Source organism: Neofelis nebulosa, chromosome 17 (assembly GCF_028018385.1).
Source record: "Neofelis nebulosa isolate mNeoNeb1 chromosome 17, mNeoNeb1.pri, whole genome shotgun sequence".
In the NCBI taxonomy this organism is placed as follows: Eukaryota; Metazoa; Chordata; class Mammalia; order Carnivora; family Felidae; genus Neofelis; species Neofelis nebulosa.
Window position 1 is genome coordinate 7,716,717 of NC_080798.1, and position 19,170 is coordinate 7,735,886.

The window sequence follows — 19,170 nt, forward strand, 5'->3', positions numbered from 1 at the left end:
CGGGTCTGACTGCCGCTCGAGCCATCGTGAGCGGTTTGGGACTTTTAGGTAGCTGAGAGGCAGAGTCAGGGATGGTGCCCCGGGGTCTGGGGAGAGGTAATGGGATCTCCAGATTCCCGAAGGGTCAGAGGGCTCCAGGTCGCCCACTGGTTGATCGTTCTGTCCTCTCCTCACTCGGTGTGCGGGTAACCACGCGGGCGCACGCCTCCATGCCGGTGCCCCTGGACAAGCATCATCAGCGCAAAGGCAATGACTGAAAGCACCAGTGGGGGGCTCCAGGCGTCGGCCACAACCGCGCCGAGGTGCGCGCACGACGTCCCTCGCAGCCACTAGCCTGACCGCGCTGCTCCTTCTTTGGTGCCTCCCGGCGTGCTGCTCACGCCTGCCCCCTTGTGGACGCCCTCCGCGTGGCAGCTGGCTGAGCCCTGGTGTCTGACGAAGAGCCCGGGGCCACAGGGAGCCCTGAGTTGGAAGACGTTGAGAAGAGCCAGATGCCCACAGTTTATGAAGCCTAGACTCCTCGGCTTCTGGGCGGAGGGACCCGAACTTAATGGGTCCACTGCAAGTCCACCGGTCTCCCCAGCGACTCTCCTCCATGGTGCATTGTGCCAACCCGTATCACGGGCTGGGCATCATCGACCCAAATAATACATGCCAGGGCGACCTCGCCGACTGCATCCAGGACACCTGGGTCTGAAGGAGGAGGAGGCTGGAAACTGACACCTCTCGGTCCTCGGGAGGAGGGACTGAGGAGCCAGATGATGTCGCCCGCACCCCTGTCCCTCCATTGCCCGTAGCCAGAAAGCCAAATGATCTCCACTGTGTGGACCTCAAACCTGTCTAAAGACTTGTGTGCCAGATACCTCGCCCAGAGGGTGACAGACTTCATGCTGTGTGGCGGGGAGTAAGAGGATAGTAAGGACACCTGCCTGGAAAAATGGTTAAAATAAAAGGAGTCAAGATGGCGGAGAAGTGGGGGGGGGGGGGGGGGGAAGTTCCCTCCTCCCTCAAACTCGGCAGTATTGAGGTCAGAGCACTTGGAATTCCAGGAATCCGGGCTACAGAGTGACAGAAACGTCTCCAGGGGTCCACGGAGACAGCTTGGCGGGACAGGATTTCTTCAATGAACAAATCAAAGCACACCTAGTGGAAGGTCCAAACCACCACTCTGAGTAGTGACATAAAGCAACCAGAGACACAACAACAGAGAGCACACAACACTGCAAAGACACCTGCCTGCTGGCCATCTGGGCTGGGGGAGGGGACCAGATTCAGAGCTGGGGTGGAGGGTTCACCAGGCCCAGCTGTAGCCCCGCCCCCCAAGGCCTCCGCGCCTGCCCTACCCTATCCCACACCCCATCCGGCACTACCCGCACCTCCGTCCACACCACAGTCCACCCCCTTCTCCGTGCAGCACATATCAGCTCAGCATCCATCACGTGCCCAACACCAACCTAGCCCCTGAGAAGCCCGCAGTGACCAGACAGAGAACAGCGCCCCTCCTGGGGCCCCACTGTACCAGGGGACACAGGCAGAAACAGTGAACCTGACCCAGAAGGCATAGTGCATGTCAGGAGGCGACCCAGTGGAGCTGGGGGAGACAGCAGGTGTGACGGGGGAGGAGAAGGCGTGCAGAAGGGGAGACAGGGAGGAAACACCTGCAGCAGGTGAGGGTGAGCCGTGCGGAACGTGGGGGAAGAGGAGGCCGGGGAGGCGGGCCTGGTGTGTGTGAGGGTGTCAGCGGGGCCAGTGTGGATGGAGCCCAGGGAGCAAGGGGAGGGGGGAAGGTGACGCCAGAGGGAAGAAAGGGGCCTCACCTGGCACCACGGGGAGGACGCGGCCGTTCCTCCGAGGGACCCAGGGGCCGTGGGCGATGTTGAGCAGAAGCAGGACAGGGCCTCACCTCAAGGGTCCCTCAGGCATCTGTGCGGGGGTCAGACCACAGGGGTGAGGAGAGGCGGAGTGAGGACTGGGCTAGCCCGGGTGCAGGCAGGGAGGGAGAAGGGGTCCACTCCTGATACCTCTAAAGGGAGCCCTCAGGGTTTGCTGAGCGAGTGCGAGTGAGGAGAGGGGCAGAAGGGACTCAGGATGACCTGAGCTCTGACCCCAGTCTCTCAGCTGAGCAGCTCCAAGGAGACATCTACACTCACGACGTCCCCCCCTCACAACACGCAGGTGGGAGCCCAGCCTCTCACCTCCTCAAGCCCCACTTGAGCCCAGCATTTTCCACCAAGAGCCCTGCTCTTCCTCTTCCACCCCCTGGGTCTGTGAGTCCCCCAGTCTCTGGGGCACACCCCTAACTTCCCCTCCCCCAACCCATCCCTCCCCAAGCCTGGCCCCTCCTGCCTCCCGGCTGTCACTGACTGTCCCCTTCTCTGTTCCTACGCCCCAGCCCAGATCAGGCCTGTTAGCACCTCCAGCCTTCTTCACCCGCCTCTGTCCCTCATTCTCCCCCTCTATCCCATCCCCGTCCTGCCCCAGTAGGTCAATCTAAACTCAGAACTGACCTTGCCCTTGCGTGCTCACTTCAGGGCAGTGCTACAAGCAGTGAGCCCCTTGCTCAAGGAACTTGAGTTCACTCTAGGAGCTGCCCTCCAAGAGTTGGACACGGCCAGGATTTGGGGCGTGGTCTCTCTGCTCCTTGGGGGGGTGGGGGTGGGGGAACTGGATGGCGGCGTGGCCTTACCTCCGGGGGGCGGGGCGGGGCCTAGGCCGGATGTTATCTGGGCAGGTCTAGCCGAGGGCTGTGGAATTAAGTTAAAATCTCTATTCGGGAGAGGGCTGGTCGCCCGGCTATGGAGACTTAACATGGAGGGATGATTAGAAGCTGGACAAGAGGACCGAAAGGGTACGGCAGAGAGTGGGGTCTGTTGTGATGGGAGATTCCTTCAGCCCTGGATCCGAATCCCAAATCAGCCTCTCAGGCAGTGCGTGAGATCAGGAAGGTTGTCTTTGAGCCCGGGTCCTCATCCTGGGGGTCCAGGATGGAGAGGCAATTGAAGATGAGTCTGGGATTGAGGGCGGAGCCAGATTAGCAATGGGGACGGACGTGATGAAGCAGTTGCCCAGAAGCTGACCTGTCCCCTGGTCCTTCTTTGTGCCACACCAGAGAAAGCCGTTCCAGCAGTAACAGCCTCACGCTACTCAAGCTGAAAGCACCAACCACCAACTCCGACGCCTCCAGCTCCACCGGCAGCGCCCCAAGTGTGCCAGCCCAGGTAACCCTGCCTCATCTCCAGCTGGGTCTGGAGGAGGGAAAATGAGCCCTATCTTTAAGTGTCACTGTGTCTCCATCCTTGACTGTCTCTGCTCTCGTCGTGTGTCCCAAGCCAGTCCTCCAGTGCTGTGGCGTGGCAATGTGCAAGAGGTGACTGAGGAGGTCAGCAAAGCCACCTGCCGGTTGCAGTACCCTCCCCGCACGCACATTCTGTTCCAGTGGGGCCCCGAGGCGCAAAGAGAACAAGATGGGAGACAGCGGGCCATGCAGAAAGGAGGGAAGGTGACAGAAAAGGAGGAAGGAGATGCCCAAATTGAGATGAAGACGGGGGAGGAAGGGAAGCACTCAGAAAGGCAAGAAAAAGAGTAAAGAAAACAAAGAAATAGAGGGAACCAGAGGGGAAGAGAGAGAGATGGAGAGAGGGGCAGGCTGGGGGACACCCAGAAGGGCTGGACTGGATGTTGGTCCCTCCCCCTCTGTCCATGAAGGACGGTGGGAGCTCTCTGGTCTGGGTGGAGGGACACGGCCTTGCGTCCACCGTCCACGGCAGTCCACCCCTGTGGGAAACCAAACGCCTACACAAACCCGTCCCATCACTGATTGGATCCCGAAACTCCTGTAGACCAATTAGGGACAAATCCCGGGACAGGTCTCCACCCCCCACCCACCTCCATACCTGCCCCTGCAGCCGCCAAGATTCACCTCGTTCTTCAGTCAGAGTTCCAAGATTCTGGGTCCTTCACCCAAACCCTCCTCCCTCAGACCCAGGAGCAAACCCTCCGGCGGACAAGTGCACATTGGCGCCACCTAGCGGCGGGAGCCTCCCAGGACAAAAAGAAAAGAGGCAAAAGTCGCCAGGCACGGGTTTCAGGCATTCATGCCTCAAAACACTCCTGTGAGGCAGAAGCAATTATTCTCGTCTTACAGATTAGGAAACTGAGGCACAGAGAGGCCAAGCGACTTTCCCAAGGATGTGTTATGTGCTCGAGGCAAGATTCCAACCCAGGCCCCCTGGTTCTGGAGTCCACATCTGAATCACACCCTGTGTTAACCAGTCTTTCAAACGCCAACCTAATTTTGTGATTTACACACCTGTTCCATGCGTATTACTTCATCCAACCCACAGACCATCCCCATCCCTTTTCTACTCCTACCCCACACTAAGACCCTGATAACCAGAGAAGTGACGCTTTGCACCCAAGAGGTAACAGGATCCCTTGGACCATTCTCTTGCTCTCCTCCCAACTTCTACAGCCTGGGTGATCTTGAACCAGTGGGGCCCTCCCCTTCCCCCTATCTGTTCCTGTGTGAAATGGGGCGAAATTAACAGTCATGGTTTGCTATGGGCTCTTAGCTCCTGACATGCACTAGCTCTTAGATACTCCTTGGAAAACTCTATGATGGGGTCCTCTGAAGACCTGATTTTAAGGATGAGACTCAGAAGCACAAAGAAGCGAAAATACATAACAGGATCTCCCAAATTAGCAAATGGGGGAGCAGGGGCCTGAGCCCAGGCTGTCTGACTTTAGGGCCAGCACCCTGAAACACCACCTTCGAGTGGTCCCATAATGAAGGGGAAGGGGGAGCTTCCAGCACCAGGAATCCAGGGTTATTCCAGGGTGGTCAGCATACAGTGACTGTCTCCCTAGGGGAGGGATTCAAGGTGAGTCTTGTTCAGACAAGGGGGTCCCAGCCTCGAACGTCCCACTGAGGGCAGGAACCTTGTCCAGTGGGATGCGGAGTCACCACAGAAGGGCTTGTGAGCAGGAGGAGAAAGGGGTCAACTCTGAGTGTTAAAGAGACCTTCAGTGTAGTGAGACCTTCTGAGGCCACCTGGTGATGGATGGGAGGGAGGCTGGAGGCAAGGATCTAGAAGCTGCACCCAGGCCAAGGGAATAGAGAGAAGGGGTGGGGCTGGGGACCGCGGAGCTGCAGGGCCTAAGGGAAAGGGAGGGGCTGGGACAGTGCCTGGGGGAACTGGGTGGTGGGTGGAGCTGTCCCTGAGATGAGAAACAAGAGAGGAGGAGTTTGGGGAGAGACAAAGGAGTTAGGACGCGAGTGAGAAGGGCCTGGGGACACTGGGGGCGGGAGGATGCCAAAGAGCGAGTGCCTCCAGAGGCTGGAGTTCAGGGTCAGATGAAAGAGACCTGGGTGGTTGGCGGTTGATCCACAGGAGTCGAGGAAAGAAAGGCTCCGGGGAGTGTTCGCAGGAGGAGGAGGAGGAGGAGCAAGGCAGAGGGCGGAACTCGGCCTGCTTTTGGAGGTGAAGGACAACTGGAAAGATGCCCAGGAGGACTAGGATCGATAGCCCAGGTCTGCCGCGGTCAGAGTGGGCGGGAGGAGGGGCGCAGACGTCACCGCGTCGAGGGCGGAGCCAGGCGCCCTCCCCGTGAGCCCGCGAGCTTGGGCTGAGCTAGGTGTCAGTTCCCTCGGGGTCCCCATCTGTGTCACATGCCTGCGTGACTTAGTGGGAGGAACACATGCGATCACGATGGAAAGCGCTTAGCCTGGCACCAGGAAGTTCTCATGATGATTAAATACCCAGGGGTTCACCTCCTTCCCCTCGCCACCACCCACTCAGGTCCCACAAAGGAAGGTGGCTCAAGACCTCAAGTCTTAGATTCCAAACACCAAATTCCAGATTCCTAGTCTGGACTCCAGATTCAAAGGCTTCTAGTATCCAAGACTAAGAACTGTCACTCAAAGACCAGACTCTAGGATCCAGATTCCAGACCCAAACTCCAGAATTCAGACTCTAAAATCCACACTCTATACTTCAAGTCATAAATGCCTGACTCTAGACCTCCAAACTCAGAGTCCAGAGTTGGAGAGCCACAGAAAAAACTGCAAAACCCAAGATCCAGAATCTAATATCCAGAATCCAGAGTTAGGAGGCCCAGGCACCAAGATCCAGAATCAGAGATCTGAATCCAGAAATCAAGATCAAGTGGGGATCCAGATCCAGAATCCACTGTCCAGAATCAGAGATCCAAGGTTCAGAATCCAAAACCAGGGATCCAGATCAACATCCAGAATCCAAGATCCAGAACCCTACTCCAGGCACAAGAAGCATGACTCTAGAATCCAGTTTCCACACTCTAGACCCCAAATTCCAGGTTCCAGACTCCTGGTCCTATGTGTTGATCTCTGATTTGGGGTTCTTGCCCTCCTACTTCCTCTCCCTTGAGGAACTGTCCCTGGCAGGGAATTCTTCCTTACAGACTCAGACAAAAACTTCAACCTAATAAATGCTTATTAGGCCTTGTCCCCCACCCCACTAGCCACCTAGGCATCCCCGCCTGTAAACCTGAATCTCAACCACCTCCCACCCCACCCTACCCCCTAGACCTGGGTGGGGCTGGGAACTTATAAATTCAAGTATTCAGATACCTGCTCCCATTCTTCTGGCATCCAAGCTGCCCCATATGAAGCTGGGGGAGTGGAGGGGGTGAGATCTTTTGAGATAAAAGTCAAGGTTGGGGGGAGGTGAGAGACACTAGAGGAGACACAGGTCTGCCCTGATCTAGAAGAGACACTGGGTGCCCTATCCCCGGGAACAGACATGGACTGCCCTGAGGGAGCTGAGTTTCAAGGGCACCTGTGTAATTTCATGTGTCCTTTACTGAGGCTCCAAGTTGAACCTGAACCAAGAAAATGTCCCGGAGATGAAAGAAGGAGCTGCGGGGAGTGGGAGGGGGGGGGACGGGGAAGGGGTGGGGGTGGAGTGAATCAGGAGGATGTCCCCAAAAACACTTGTATCAGAGCCAAGAACAAAGTCAGGAGTCATCAGGGGTTCAGGTCAACTCAGCTCAACCTCCCCAAGGTGTCCCGTGTGACAGGCTCCAGGCTGGGCAGTGCTGGGGACACAGAGAAGACCTTGCCTGAGCATGTCTGGGGATCTGTGATGTGGTGGAGGCAGAACCAGGGCTCAGCGGCCCCAGGGCCTCCCAGAAGAGGTGGGGGCTGAGCTTTGGGGGCGGAATATGAATTTGGAAGATGAGAGGAAGGCTTTCCTCCATTCCCTAAGCTTGCTGGGGCCTCCCATGGACTAGACCCTTCACTGGGCAGTGCTGGGGATCCAGATTCCAGTCAAGCCAAGCCTGCCCTCAGTAAGTTCCCAGTCTGGTGGGTAAGGTAGACACCATGGACCAGAGAAGGTCAGAAAAGGCCTCAAGGAGGAAGTGGACCTTGAAGGGAATGGCATACCTGCCAGGAGGAACAGCCTGAGCAAAGGCAGGGAGGCATGAAATCACAGAAAGGAAAATGGGAGAATGAGCTATGCCTAGAAAGGCAAGGTCATGAGACACCTGATCAGAGGGGCTGGAAAGGGAGAAACCCCCATATCCTCAAAAGTGAGGCTGGGGAGCGAGGACTTTATCCTGAGGGTGCTGGGGATCTATGAGGGCTATAGGCAGGAGTCGGACAGGGCCAACTCTGGGCATGGAAAGACCCTGAGGGGGCATGTAGGGGAACGAGCTAGGGGAGTGGGAACTTGACCGGAGGGACAAATGGGGGGAAGACACACCCCCAGGAGGCCAGACAGGAGGCTGGGATTAAGGTCTGGGGGGAGAATGTATCCTGAACCAGAGCCTCAGGGTTGGAGAGAGATCCAGGGGCAAGTGGGATGGTGCTGGGGGCTGACGGGCTGTGGGGCACCTGAGGGCCTGTTCTGGTGCCTGGAGAAACAACAGGAACCCTCAGAGATGGAGAACCTGGGCGGGGCGGGGGGGGGGGCGGCGGAGAGCAGTCTGGGGTGGGGGTAGGGGGGACCAAGATGGTGAAAGAAGTTTCTCAAGCAGCAGGTGGAATGGATGTGTTTGTGCCTGGAGGGATTCAGGGGAGGGTGGAAGTGTCCAGGTTCAACTCCATTCACTCTCTCCCCTCCCCAGACTTCAGCAGAACCCTCATCCCTTCTCCATAATGTGGCTTCTCACCTTCTCCTTCCTGCTGACGCCTGCAGGTGAGGTGGGCCCAGGTCAGGTCTGGGTCTGTGGGGGTGTGGTACCTCTCCGCTACATTAGGAGCAAAGCCAGGGCTTACGATCTGCCAGCACCCCCAGCCCTGCTCCGCCCCACCCCACCCAGCCACCCGATGCTCCTGAGTGCTCACCCTACCCCAAGAACTTTCAGAAACCTGGGGCTGCTCTGGAGTCCCCAAGCCAACTGGGTCTCTCGCTGCTCCCGACAGCAAATCAGCTCTGGGGATGACACAGACCTGAGTTCAAGGTCTGGGGCCGCCCCTTCCTTGCTGTGTGACCTTGAGGAAATGACTTCGCCTCTCTCCACCTAGAGTGCCTTCTCTAGAAGACAGCACCTACCCATGACAACCACGGTGAGGTTTCAATAGCACAATGTAGATAAAGCTCATAATAAGCATTCAACAAGTGTTAGCAAGGTCAAGAGCACAGACTCCAGGTTCGAATTCGAGCTCACCATTTTTTTTTTTAAATTTTTTTTTTTTCAACATTTTTTATTTATTTTTGGGACAGAGAGAGACAGAGCATGAATGGGGGAGGGGCAGAGAGAGAGGGAGACACAGAATCGGAAACAGGCTCCAGGCTCCGAGCCATCAGCCCAGAGCCTGACGCGGGGCTCGAACTCACGGACCGCAAGATCGTGACCTGGCTGAAGCCGGACGCTTAACCGACTGCGCCACCCAGGCGCCCCTCGAGCTCACCATTTTGCAGTTACTGAACATCTCTGCGACTCGAGATCCCCAACTGTACCATGGACATAGGAACTGATGCCCCCAGGGCAGGATTGAATGTGGTCCTGTGTGTGGGGCACGAAAAGGGACTTAGCCCAGGGCAGTACCCCGTGAGGGTGTTGTTAGCACTGCTGAGTCCTGGGTACATGCTACAGCTCATCTAATTCTCAAAACATCTCTGTAGGGTGGGCTCTACCGGCCTCACTTGACAGGGAAGAGGGCTGAGGCTGGAGAGGGGTGGCCACAATGTCAAGGTGACCCTGGGTAGCAGGAAAACTCCAAACCATGTTCAGCTACCACCCATGGAGAACTTAACTGTAACCTGACGCCTCTACCTGGAGAAGTTGAGGGTGGACTTTCATTATGTCCCCACGTGACCCTCGCCTCTGGGGGCCCCTTGAAGCTCCCCCCTGCTGCCAGCCTCCCCTCAGGCTTTCTCTGTGCTCTCTCCTCCCTGCCTCCCGCCTGCCGCTGCACCCAGCCAGGGCCTCCACCCTCCTCCGGCTTGGACTGGCCAGATGCAGCCTCGATGCCCAGCTGTTCAGCCTGCACCCTCTGTCCTTCTTTGCAGGACAACCCCACCCTTCCCTTGTTAAGCCCCCTGTCTACCACATCCGCATTCCCCCAACCTTGCCAGGGCCCTTGGCCCAGTTCTTGACCCTGGCAGGCAGAATGTGGGTATTTTGTCTAGCTGTGCAAATTCCTGCCCCAGTGTGGGTGTCTGTGTGTTTGGCTGTGATCTTGAGGGCTCATATCCCCATTGCCCAGTAGCGGGTCACGGTTTTGTGACTTTGAAACATCGCTGTTTATGTCCTTGTGCATGGTACAATGCTGCAGTGCCCTGCGTGTGTGTGTGTGTGTGTGTGTGTGTGTGTGGTGGGTTTGCAAGGCCCTGTGTGTCCACATCCTGCCCACATGTGTGAACCAGGTCCCCTATGTGAAACGCAATGAGTGACCTTGAACACCAAGTGACTGACGAGGCAACAGGTCTAGAGATGGGAAAACAAGTCCTGTCTTGTGCCTCTGGCTATGTCTTTGACCTTGGATGCCTAGCCCTGTGTCCTTTGTTTCCCTGGGGTGTGATCTAGTGGGGCCACATCTAAGTGTTGGCCCTCTGGGTCAGTGTCTATTACTCTGAATCCCCACAAAGTGACTTGAGGATGAATCATAGTTTTGACCTTGATTATCTTCATTTGAGCCTGGTCATTTGAGCCTGGAGTTACTTTGGCTAAATTTCTGTCCAGAACCTGAACATCCACATGTACATCTGCATAAATAAGTCTACGTGTCCTTTGTTTAAAATAAGTAGTATTTATTAAGCAGCTATAATAAGCCAGACATCTCTCTCTGTCTCTCTTATTCATTCCTTACAACAATCCCATCTTACAGATGAGGAAATGTAGGCTCAGAGAGGTCAAATAATTTGCTCAAAGGCTCACAGATAACATGGACACAGGGGTTTTACTCTAACATTCCGATATAACCACTATACTCAGAATCACGTCTGCGCACAAGTCTTTGGGGGACCGAGTGCATATCCATGTCTCTCCCCATGTACCCTTATTAAGGACCCCACCTTGCTGTCCAGCCCCTGGGTGCTAGACCAAGTGCAAGTCTGTGACCTAGTACGTTCAGACCCACACAGGAGACTGTAAATTTAGATGTGAGCTTGTATGTCCAAATCAGTGTCTGTGCATGTGTGTGCGTGTGTGTGTGTGTGTGTGTGTGTGTGTGTGTGTGTATCCACATGCACACCCACACTGGAACTGTCCAGACTCATATATACCTATGAATCTCTGTGCTGTGATCCTTGAAGCTGCAGCCGCAGCTGTATGTTTGCCCATGACCTTATGTGGCCACATCTGCATTTGGCTGAGATGTCCAGACTCTGGAGCCAAGACTGGGTGTCATACACTGAGTGGCCACATCCCATCCATCTGATGCCTGTGGCAGCGTGGCGACCTCGAATGGCTGGTCCCAAGTGACCATCTTTCTGGATCCTTATCCAGTGTCCCTGTCTCCACTTCTAATCTCAGACGACTTCTTGCCTTCTGGTCCTTCCCCACATACCCGCTCTCCCAGAATCCTGTAGTAAACGGGTGAGGGTGAAGGGCAAGGGGACAGTCCTGGAGAAAACAAGCAGCAGTTGTCAAAGCCCGAGAGAAGACAGTACTTGAAATTCAAGGATGGGGACGTCCTAAGACATTGGGGGAAAGCACAGGTGAAAAATACATACTATGGGCAGGGTGTAGGCAAGGTGCCACAAGAGAAAAGACTGTGTCCTGAGGGATCCTCCTCTGCTTCCTCTCCCAGCGGCCCAGCACCACTCCGCCAAGACGCTGAAAGGTGAGGCGTGTGAGCCCCACTCCCAGCCGAGGCAAGCGGCCCTCTTGGAGCGTGGACGCTTTACCTGCAGTGTTTCCCTCACTCTGCAAGCCGGATGCTGTCTGCTGCCCACCGCCACACCGGGTATGAAGGCAGGGCTCAGGGTCCTCAGGGGCAGGATGCCAAGGGCCTAGGGATCTGAGAATCTTGGATTCTGAGGAGGAGAGAGCTGGAGCCTGGGGGCTGAGTTCCAAGTGTGCGCACCTCCGTGGCCCCGGAGGGGCAGGGGCTAGAACTATTGGCTTCAGCGCCTCGGACACAGAGGGTAATGGCATCTCCAGATTCCCCGAGGGGTGAAGGACCCCAGCTAGCCCGCTCTTTGGTCTTTCTGTCCGCTCCTCACTGCCCTTGCGGATAATCACCCGCGCACGCGCACAGCTTCATGAGCGTGCACCTAGGCGAGCACAATCTGCGCAAGCGCGATGGCCCGGAAGTGCTGTGGACTGTGGCTCGCCTCGTCCCACACCCGTGCCACGAAGCGCGCAGCCATCGCCACGACGTCATGTTGCTACGTCTAACCCGGCCCACGTGCCTCTCCTCGCCAGTGCGTCCCGTAGCGCTGCCCACGCGTTGTCCCCAACCAGGCGAGGCCTGCGTGGTGTCCGGCTGGGGCCTGGTGGCTGATGACAAGCCTGGGACCAAAGGGAGCACAAGGTCACAAGGTGCGTGAAAGGATGGCGCTGGGTGTCGGGCCTCCAGGGACCCTATTCTCCAGGGTTCGTGGGCGAAGGACACAAGGGCCTGAAAGTATGGATTCACTCCAACCCACTGTCCTCCCCAGTGAGTCTCCCAGATATGCTGCATTGTGCCAACATCAGTGTTATCCCGGCCACATCTTGTAGCAAGGACTACCCAGGGCGCCTTATGAACACTAGGGTGTGTGCAGGAGTAGAAGGCGGAGGCACGGACTCCTGTGAGGTCAGAGCCATGGGGGAGGGGAACAGGCTTGGGTGTTGGGAGGGGGTCGGGTTGTGCTTGCTTTGGGCCAGAGAAGATGCTAGGGATAGATTTGGGGGTGGAGAAGGAAGAGCAGTTAGAACGGGGGTGGAGTTGGAGATGGGGTTGGAAATGCGGGTAGGGGTGGGTTGTGTTTGGGGTGGATGACGTGGTGGTTGGTCTGGAATGGCCTGGCTTTGATTTGAGAATAGGAATGGGCTTGGTTTGATTTTAGAAGGAAAATATGCTGGGTTGAAATGCGGATGGGGTAATTTTTGTCTGGGATGGGAAAGCCATAACAGCTGGGATTGGCTGTGTTGGCAGTAAGGATGGACACAGGCCTGGCTCGATTTTGAATGGGGACGACGTGGGGGTTGGGTCGGGTTGGCGTTACACGGCGGGGATTGAACACGGATTGGCTGAGTTGTATTGACTTGTGTTAGGTTGGGGTTGAGTTGGATTAGATTGGGTTAAACTGGGTTGTATTGACTTGAGTTGGAGAGGGATTGCATGGGGTGGGGTCGGATTGGGTTTTGACTGAGATCGTGCCCGGTGATTAGGCTAAGGATGGGGGCACTGGATCCAGAAGTTTCCCACTCCGACTTTCTCTTCCCCACACAGGGTGACTCCGGGGGACCCCACACAGGGTGGCTGGTCTGTGGGGGAGTCCTGCAGGGAATCGTGTCCTGGGGTGACGTCCCCTGTGACACTACTCACAAGCCTGGTGTTTATACCAAAGTCTGCAGCTACTTGGGGTGGATCAGGGTCACCATGAAGAGGAACTGACTATTTTGGTCCTACCGCCTGTGTCTCTGACTGAGCAGAAACTCCTGTAGCTGGCCAGCCACCCCATCCTGACCTGGGACAGAACTGAGCCATCCCTTCACACCCCATCTGTCCACGACGCACATGTTGGCCAAGGATTTGTCCCATGTCAAGCCAGAGCTGGTGCTCAAGGTCACCTGTTTAAACACTGAGATAACAGTGCTGATGCAAGTTTCTCTGTAGGAGTTGCTGTGACTTTCTTCTGGGGATGAAGGGAAGTGGGAGCCAGAGACTGGGTGGGGAACCCAAGGCCACTGTGCGTTGCTCCGTTTCACTCGCTGCCCCGATGCCTAGGTGAAAAGAAATAGCTTGAAGCAGGGCTCTTCCTTCACATACACAGGATTAGCTGTGCAGTCTTGAGGAAAAGACTCGATGCCACTCAGCTTCGGTTCCCCCAGGTGTGAAACAGAGATCTTCATGTTGCTTACCTCACAGCGTTGTAAGGATTAAATGAGGAAGGTTATATGAACTCATTCCAATAGTGCCTGGCACAGGGCAAATATATCTCTGGACCCCAGCGGAAAAGACCCCCAGCACACGCTAGATGATCAGGAATGACTTCATTGTCTTCGAGATTCAGTTGTGGGCCTCCTGGCAGCCAAGCAAGAAGGCAAATGCTCTCCTTTTCCTTAGGCAGTCTCCCGACATGCAGCGGAGGCTGGGCTACCCTGTGGCCTACTCTGATTTTGCTGAAGAGCTCAGAGAATGTGCCAGAAGCCCAAGAGTTTACCGTTGAGGTTGCAGAAATCTCGTTCCTGATTCTCTACAGAGATTCTTCCCAAAATGTGGTCTTCAAGGTCACTGAATGTTGAACCACATGAACCTGGCTCCTGAGATCTAAATATTCTACTGGGGGAAGGGGAATTACAGTTTGTAGACAGGCCTCTCTTGACCTTGGGAGGCAGATAATCTGGAATTCCTGGGACTTTAAAGGACCTAAACTTGAGCGTCCAGACTTGGACGCTCAAGGAGTAGTGGTGGGGTGTGATGAGATCCCAATGTTGTTCTGGGAGGGGCGGGGGGACATTGGATTTTGGAATGCTAGGGGACTTATTTAGGGAGACCACTGACACCTCGTTTCTGGATCTGGGGGCACTAGGTGGTGGTGGGTACCCTGAGATTTTATTCGGAGAGAAACAATAAATGGATTTGGACCTAGATCCTGAGTCTGGGAGTGCAAGAATCAGGGTGTTCTGAAAGCCTTACATTTCGGAGGCAGCTGAAGCTGGGAAACTGGCGTGTTGGCCCCAAGTGGTACGGGGAGAAGGGAATCGGAGCCCCTCAGCTGGTGTTTGAGGATACCCTGGGTCTTCAGGTGTGTGACCTTCCTTGGGGTTCAGGTATATATCGGACTTTGTATTGGAGGTCATTGATTCTTCCGTGCTCCTGTTTCTTCTCACCACCCCCCCCCCCAACTCCCCTCACCAGCTCTGTCTCCAAGAGCAGGGGCCTGGGAGCTCCAGGCCCTGCCCTGTCTGGCCTCAGGCCCCAGGAATGCTTCCAGCACAATCAGGGCCCGCAGAACAACAGGTGCTTGCTCTCCCGCCCCTTCCACAGCTCTGGGGTGGGAGGAGGTGTCCAGCCCCCAGGAGGCAGCAGGGGCAGGGCCTTGGCCAGCATCTGGATGCCAGCAGGGCAGGGGCGGGTCCTCAGGGTGGGGAGGGGGTGGATGAAGGCTTTAAAATGCTCCTTGGGGAGGCTCCTGAGCTCCAAGCTCACCACCTGCCTGCCTGTGGTCACCATGTGGTTCCTGGTTCTGTGCCTTGCCCTGTCCCTGGCGGGGGCTGGTGAGACAGAGGGATGGGAGGGGGAGGGGGAGAGTGGACCCCACTTTCATGCTGCCCTCACCCCCAATAACTTCTTCCTCTCCCACAGTCCATCCCAGGCCGGGTCCCCGGCTCTCTCCCAGCCCCTCTTCTGTGGTCACAGTTCCCACTATTGTGCTAGGTCCTGCTCCCTCCCAGGAACCCCCCAAATTTTCTCCTCCTCCCCACTCTGACCCCTGCCCTGAGCCACTTTACCAAAGGGGCAGAGGCTGGGCCATCTGTCTCTCTCTTTGGGGGACTCCTGCTCTTGCAAAGAGTGCCCCCAGTCCCAGCAGATCCTGGGACCCCGACAGCCCCCTTCTAGTCCTTAGTGGTTCTCTGGCTCTAGGTCCTGAGTCCCCAAATCCTTCCATACCCTGGTGACTTTTCCCATCCAGCTGTCAGTTCTCAGCTAGGTCCTCCAGTCCCTGGCATCTGGTTTCCCTCAAATCTTCCCAAGACTCCCTAAATTCCATCAGACACCTACACTTCTCCCCAAACAGACTCCATGACTCCAGGTGGACCCGCTTCCCCTCCTGGTATGAGGATTCTACAGATGTCTCTTCCTTCCCCACCTCTTTGCCGCTGAACCCCAGTCCAGCACCCCCAGCCTTCTCCCTGAGGAAGAACACCCAGAACCCCCAACCACACGCTCCTTTCCTTGTGGAATTTCCTTCCCCTGACCACGCCGCAGCCCTCCCCAAATGCACCCCTCCTGTGAAGCTCTGTTCTTCTAGACTTCCTTCCAGAATCCCAAGTACCTTCAGAGCCCAGCTGTCCTCCCCTACCTCCCGCAGGACCCCAACATGTGATTCTAAAACCCCACACCAAGTGGGAACGCAGGGAGGACCCACAGCTGCTTGGCCCCAACACATCTCCACCTTCCTTCCTCTCCGACACCACCCCCAGGAGAACCCCAGATCCCTCCAACACCCTCAGACCGTGACCCCAATCTCCATGAATCACCCAATCCCAGAAGAACTATCATCTGGCTCTCCCTCCTCCTGAGCCCCATCCCAGTCCTGACCCCAACCCTAGTTCCAGGACCCCAGACCCCCAGAGGACCCTCTCCCAGTCCCAGTCAAGAGGCACCAAATCACCCCTGTATCACCTGACCCCCACACCACATGCTGCCCCAGATGCTGCCTTCTTGTCTCCTGCCTGATCCCTGCGGTTGGCTCTGCTCTCAGCAGTCTCCCCCGCCAGGACCTGCCACCAACCCACAATCCCAGGGCAGGCTCCAGACTTCCAGGCCCTTCCCATACCCCTTGCCCGTCTCCCCAGACCTCCAGCCCTGCTCCTCTGGACCCATGTCCCCCCAACCCCGCCACACAACCCCCTCTCCTAGCCCAGGCCTTCCTGGTGCCACCTCCCCACCTGCTCTGACCCGGCACCCTCTCTACAGGTGCTGCGCCTCCCATCCAGTCCCGGATCATAGGAGGCTGGGACTGTAAGAAGAATTCCCAGCCCTGGCAGGCAGCTCTGTACCATTACAGCAAATTCCAGTGTGGGGGCGTCCTGGTGCACCCCCAGTGGGTGCTCACAGCTGCCCACTGCATAAATGAGTGAGTGGGGGCAGAGGGTCTGGGGGGGGGCCGTCTGTGCTCCCACAGGAATAAACAGTGGGCACTGTCCCGGATTAACCTCAGGGGAGGCTGGAGGACTGAGAGAAAGAAAGACATTCCTGGTCTAGGTCATGGAGAGTGGCAGGGACAACCCCAGGAAAGCCCTCCGCTGGTACCTGTGTCTTTTCATCTCTCCTTGTAAATGTCTTCTTGTGTCTCCCCCTCCTGCCTCCCTGTGTCTCTCCATAACTGGCTCTGTTGTGTGTCTGTCTGTATGACTAAGATTCTTCTCGGTCTCCCTCTCTTTGGTCTCAGCGCCTCCGTGTCTCTCCAGGTCTCTGTCCCTCTCTGGGTCCCTCTGCCGCATCCCTGTCACTGTATGTCTCACCCTCCACCTCTGCCTCTGGGTCTCTGCCTCACTCCCAATGCTGCTGAGCACCCCCCAGGATGGGACCCCAGAAAGAGGAAGGGATTATCCCCATATGTCTCTGTGTAAGGGGTCTTCCCATGTGCTCAGCCCCTCCCTCCAGGACAATGATCCACTCCAGGGGGACACAGGGAAGGGCTGGTTTCAGCTGGAGCCTAGTGGGAGCCCTGGAGGAAGGAGGAGGCGAAAGAGGAGGAGGAGGGGGAGAAGGAGGAGGAACGGGTGGGAAGGTCTGGGGAGGGAGGGGGACGCCGTCCTTGGGCTGGGGGCCAGGCCACCCGCTCCTGGGGAGCCAGCCCCACAGCCCCCGCTGCAGCTGAGCAGGTCCCAGGCCCTCCCCCCACTCCCATGCTCCCTTCCTGTTCTCTCTCGTTCCGCCCCCCCCCCCCCCCACTGCCTGTGTTCCTCACTCTCTCCCTTTGCTTCCTCTTCCCTCAGTCACGTTGCCTGCTGCCCCTGCTCCTTCCAAGTCTGTTCCTTCACTTCTTCTTCTTCCCCGGGACCCTTCCTTCTGTCTCTGTCTCCTTTGGGCTCTGTTTCTGTCTTCCCTCTGCCTCTCATTCCCTCTCTCCTTTTCTGCTCTCTCCTTTTCACTCTCACTGTCTTTGTCTCTGGCTTTGATCTTGTCACATCCTTCTGTCTTTCACTCACTGTCTTTTCTTCATAGCTCTTTACCTTCCCAACTGTCTCTCTCTCCATGGTTACTCCTTGTTTCTCTCTCTCTCTCCCCGCGACACCCCCCCCAGGCTCCCCATCGCCCTTTCCCCCTCCTCTCTCCTCATTCCCTGGGGCCCCCTCTCTCCCCAGCAATTATCAGCTGTGGCTGGGTCGCTACAACCTGTTTGAGCACGAAGACACAGCCCAGTTTGTCCAGGTCAGTGGTAGCTTCCCACACCCTGGATTCAACCTGAGTCTCCTGGAGAACCACACCCGCCTCCCGGGAGAGGACTACAGCCACGACCTCATGCTGCTACGCCTGGCAGAGCCCGCCCAGATAACCGATGCTGTGAGGGTCCTGGACCTGCCCACCCAGGAACCCCAAGTGGGGAGCACCTGCTACGCCTCCGGCTGGGGCAGCATCGAACCAGATAAGTGTATGCCCGGGCCAGACCCTGCAGCCTGGAGCCCAGACCCTTGGGTGTAGGGAGGAGGGGCTGGGGACCCGGACTCCAGGGTCTGAGGGAGGAGGGGCCGAGGAGCCACTTGGGGTCTTTTCATCTCTGTTCTGTAGTCACATACCCAGACGATCTCCAGTGCGTGGACCTCAAACTCCTGTCCAACGATGTGTGTGCCAAAGCCCACTCCCAGAAGGTGACAGAGTTCATGCTGTGTGCTGGATACTTGGAGGGCGGCAAGGACACCTGTGTGGTGAGCCAGTCTGTCCCCCCTTCCCCTCCCTCCTGGGCCTCAAGGTGCTGGGGGAGGGGACTCGGGCTCTGGACTGCTGCTGAGAGCTAACTGGGCATCTGTCTTTGCGGCTTCCAGACTGTATCTCCCCCCAACCAAGCCTCAGCGCCCTCTCCCTGCCCCCTTTCCTTCCCACACCCCCATCCTGGTATCACAGGCACCTCCCTCCACCACATCGGAGTTCACCTGTCCCTCCCTCATATTTACTGTCTAGTCAGAGAAAGCTGTTTGGGAGAGGTGACATCAGAGGGGAGTCCTGAAGGTAGAAGGGTCCGGTAGATGGATTCTGCTCCTCTCCCACTGACCTGTCGGCTGGGACTGTTCTGGACCCTGCCCCCTGTGCAGAAACTGAACCCTGAAGTCCCCTCCCCGTTGGCCATGACTCCAGCCGCTGTCTCCTCTGTTGGAATCCCGCCCGCCCTCTGGCAGTGGACTGTGGAGAGAACCGTGTCCTCTCCCGGGCCTGGGGAGTCACCGTCTCGAGCTCTGTGAGCCCAGGTGTGAGAGCTGGGGCTCCACAGGCAGAACCCCGCCGCCACGGCTGACCTTTGTCATTTTCTCCCCCTTGTGCTGCAGGGGGACTCCGGGGGGCCACTGATCTGCAATGGCATGTTTCAAGGAATCACGTCCTGGGGCCACATCCCATGTGGCAGCCCCAATATGCCTGCTGTCTTCACCAAAGTGATTTCGCACCTGGAGTGGATCAGAGAAACCATGACAGCCAACCCTTGAATGCCCCCATCGTGTTTCCTACCCCAGTAAACTCAATACGCATCAGATTCACCTCACGTTTGCTGTCCTCTGGCCTTCCAGGCCCTGCGCACCTGGAAGCTGGGGACCACCCCGCCCAGTCTAGAGCCCAGTCCTCTCAGTCTCTTGCCAGGAAGCTTATGAGCT

General features: G+C 57.0%; 2 protein-coding genes across 2 annotated transcripts; both read left to right on the forward strand.

Moving 5' to 3' along the window:
• Nucleotides 1–961: 961 nt before the first annotated feature.
• On the forward strand, nt 962–13,730 carry KLK15 (kallikrein related peptidase 15). Its single transcript, XM_058708919.1, has 6 exons — nt 962–972; nt 3,110–3,218; nt 11,176–11,392; nt 11,671–11,970; nt 12,090–12,226; nt 12,866–13,730. The coding sequence occupies exons 1-6, from the start codon at nt 962–964 to the stop codon at nt 13,028–13,030; spliced, it is 939 nt and encodes a 312-aa protein (XP_058564902.1). The 3' UTR covers nt 13,031–13,730.
• A 1,044-nt stretch (nt 13,731–14,774) lies between these two features.
• KLK1 (kallikrein 1) lies at nt 14,775–19,052 on the forward strand. The gene is made up of 5 exons (XM_058708490.1): nt 14,775–14,856; nt 16,280–16,439; nt 17,674–17,960; nt 18,098–18,234; nt 18,850–19,052. The coding sequence occupies exons 1-5, from the start codon at nt 14,811–14,813 to the stop codon at nt 19,003–19,005; spliced, it is 786 nt and encodes a 261-aa protein (XP_058564473.1). The 5' UTR covers nt 14,775–14,810; the 3' UTR covers nt 19,006–19,052.
• The last annotated feature ends 118 nt before the right edge of the window (nt 19,053–19,170 follow it).

Coding starts and splice junctions, on each gene's coding strand:
- KLK15 (XM_058708919.1), top strand. Junction 3,219..11,175: donor CCCCAAGTGTGCCAGCCCAG/GTAACCCTGCCT, acceptor GGCAGGGTGTAG/GCAAGGTGCCACAAGAGAAA. Junction 11,393..11,670: donor GCTGCCCACCGCCACACCGG/GTATGAAGGCAG, acceptor GCGGATAATCAC/CCGCGCACGCGCACAGCTTC.
- KLK1 (XM_058708490.1), top strand. CDS start 14,811: ATGTGGTTCCTGGTTCTGTGCCTTGCCCTGTCCCTGGCGGGGGCTG. Junction 16,440..17,673: donor GCTGCCCACTGCATAAATGA/GTGAGTGGGGGC, acceptor CTCTCTCCCCAG/CAATTATCAGCTGTGGCTGG. Junction 17,961..18,097: donor CAGCATCGAACCAGATAAGT/GTATGCCCGGGC, acceptor TCTGTTCTGTAG/TCACATACCCAGACGATCTC.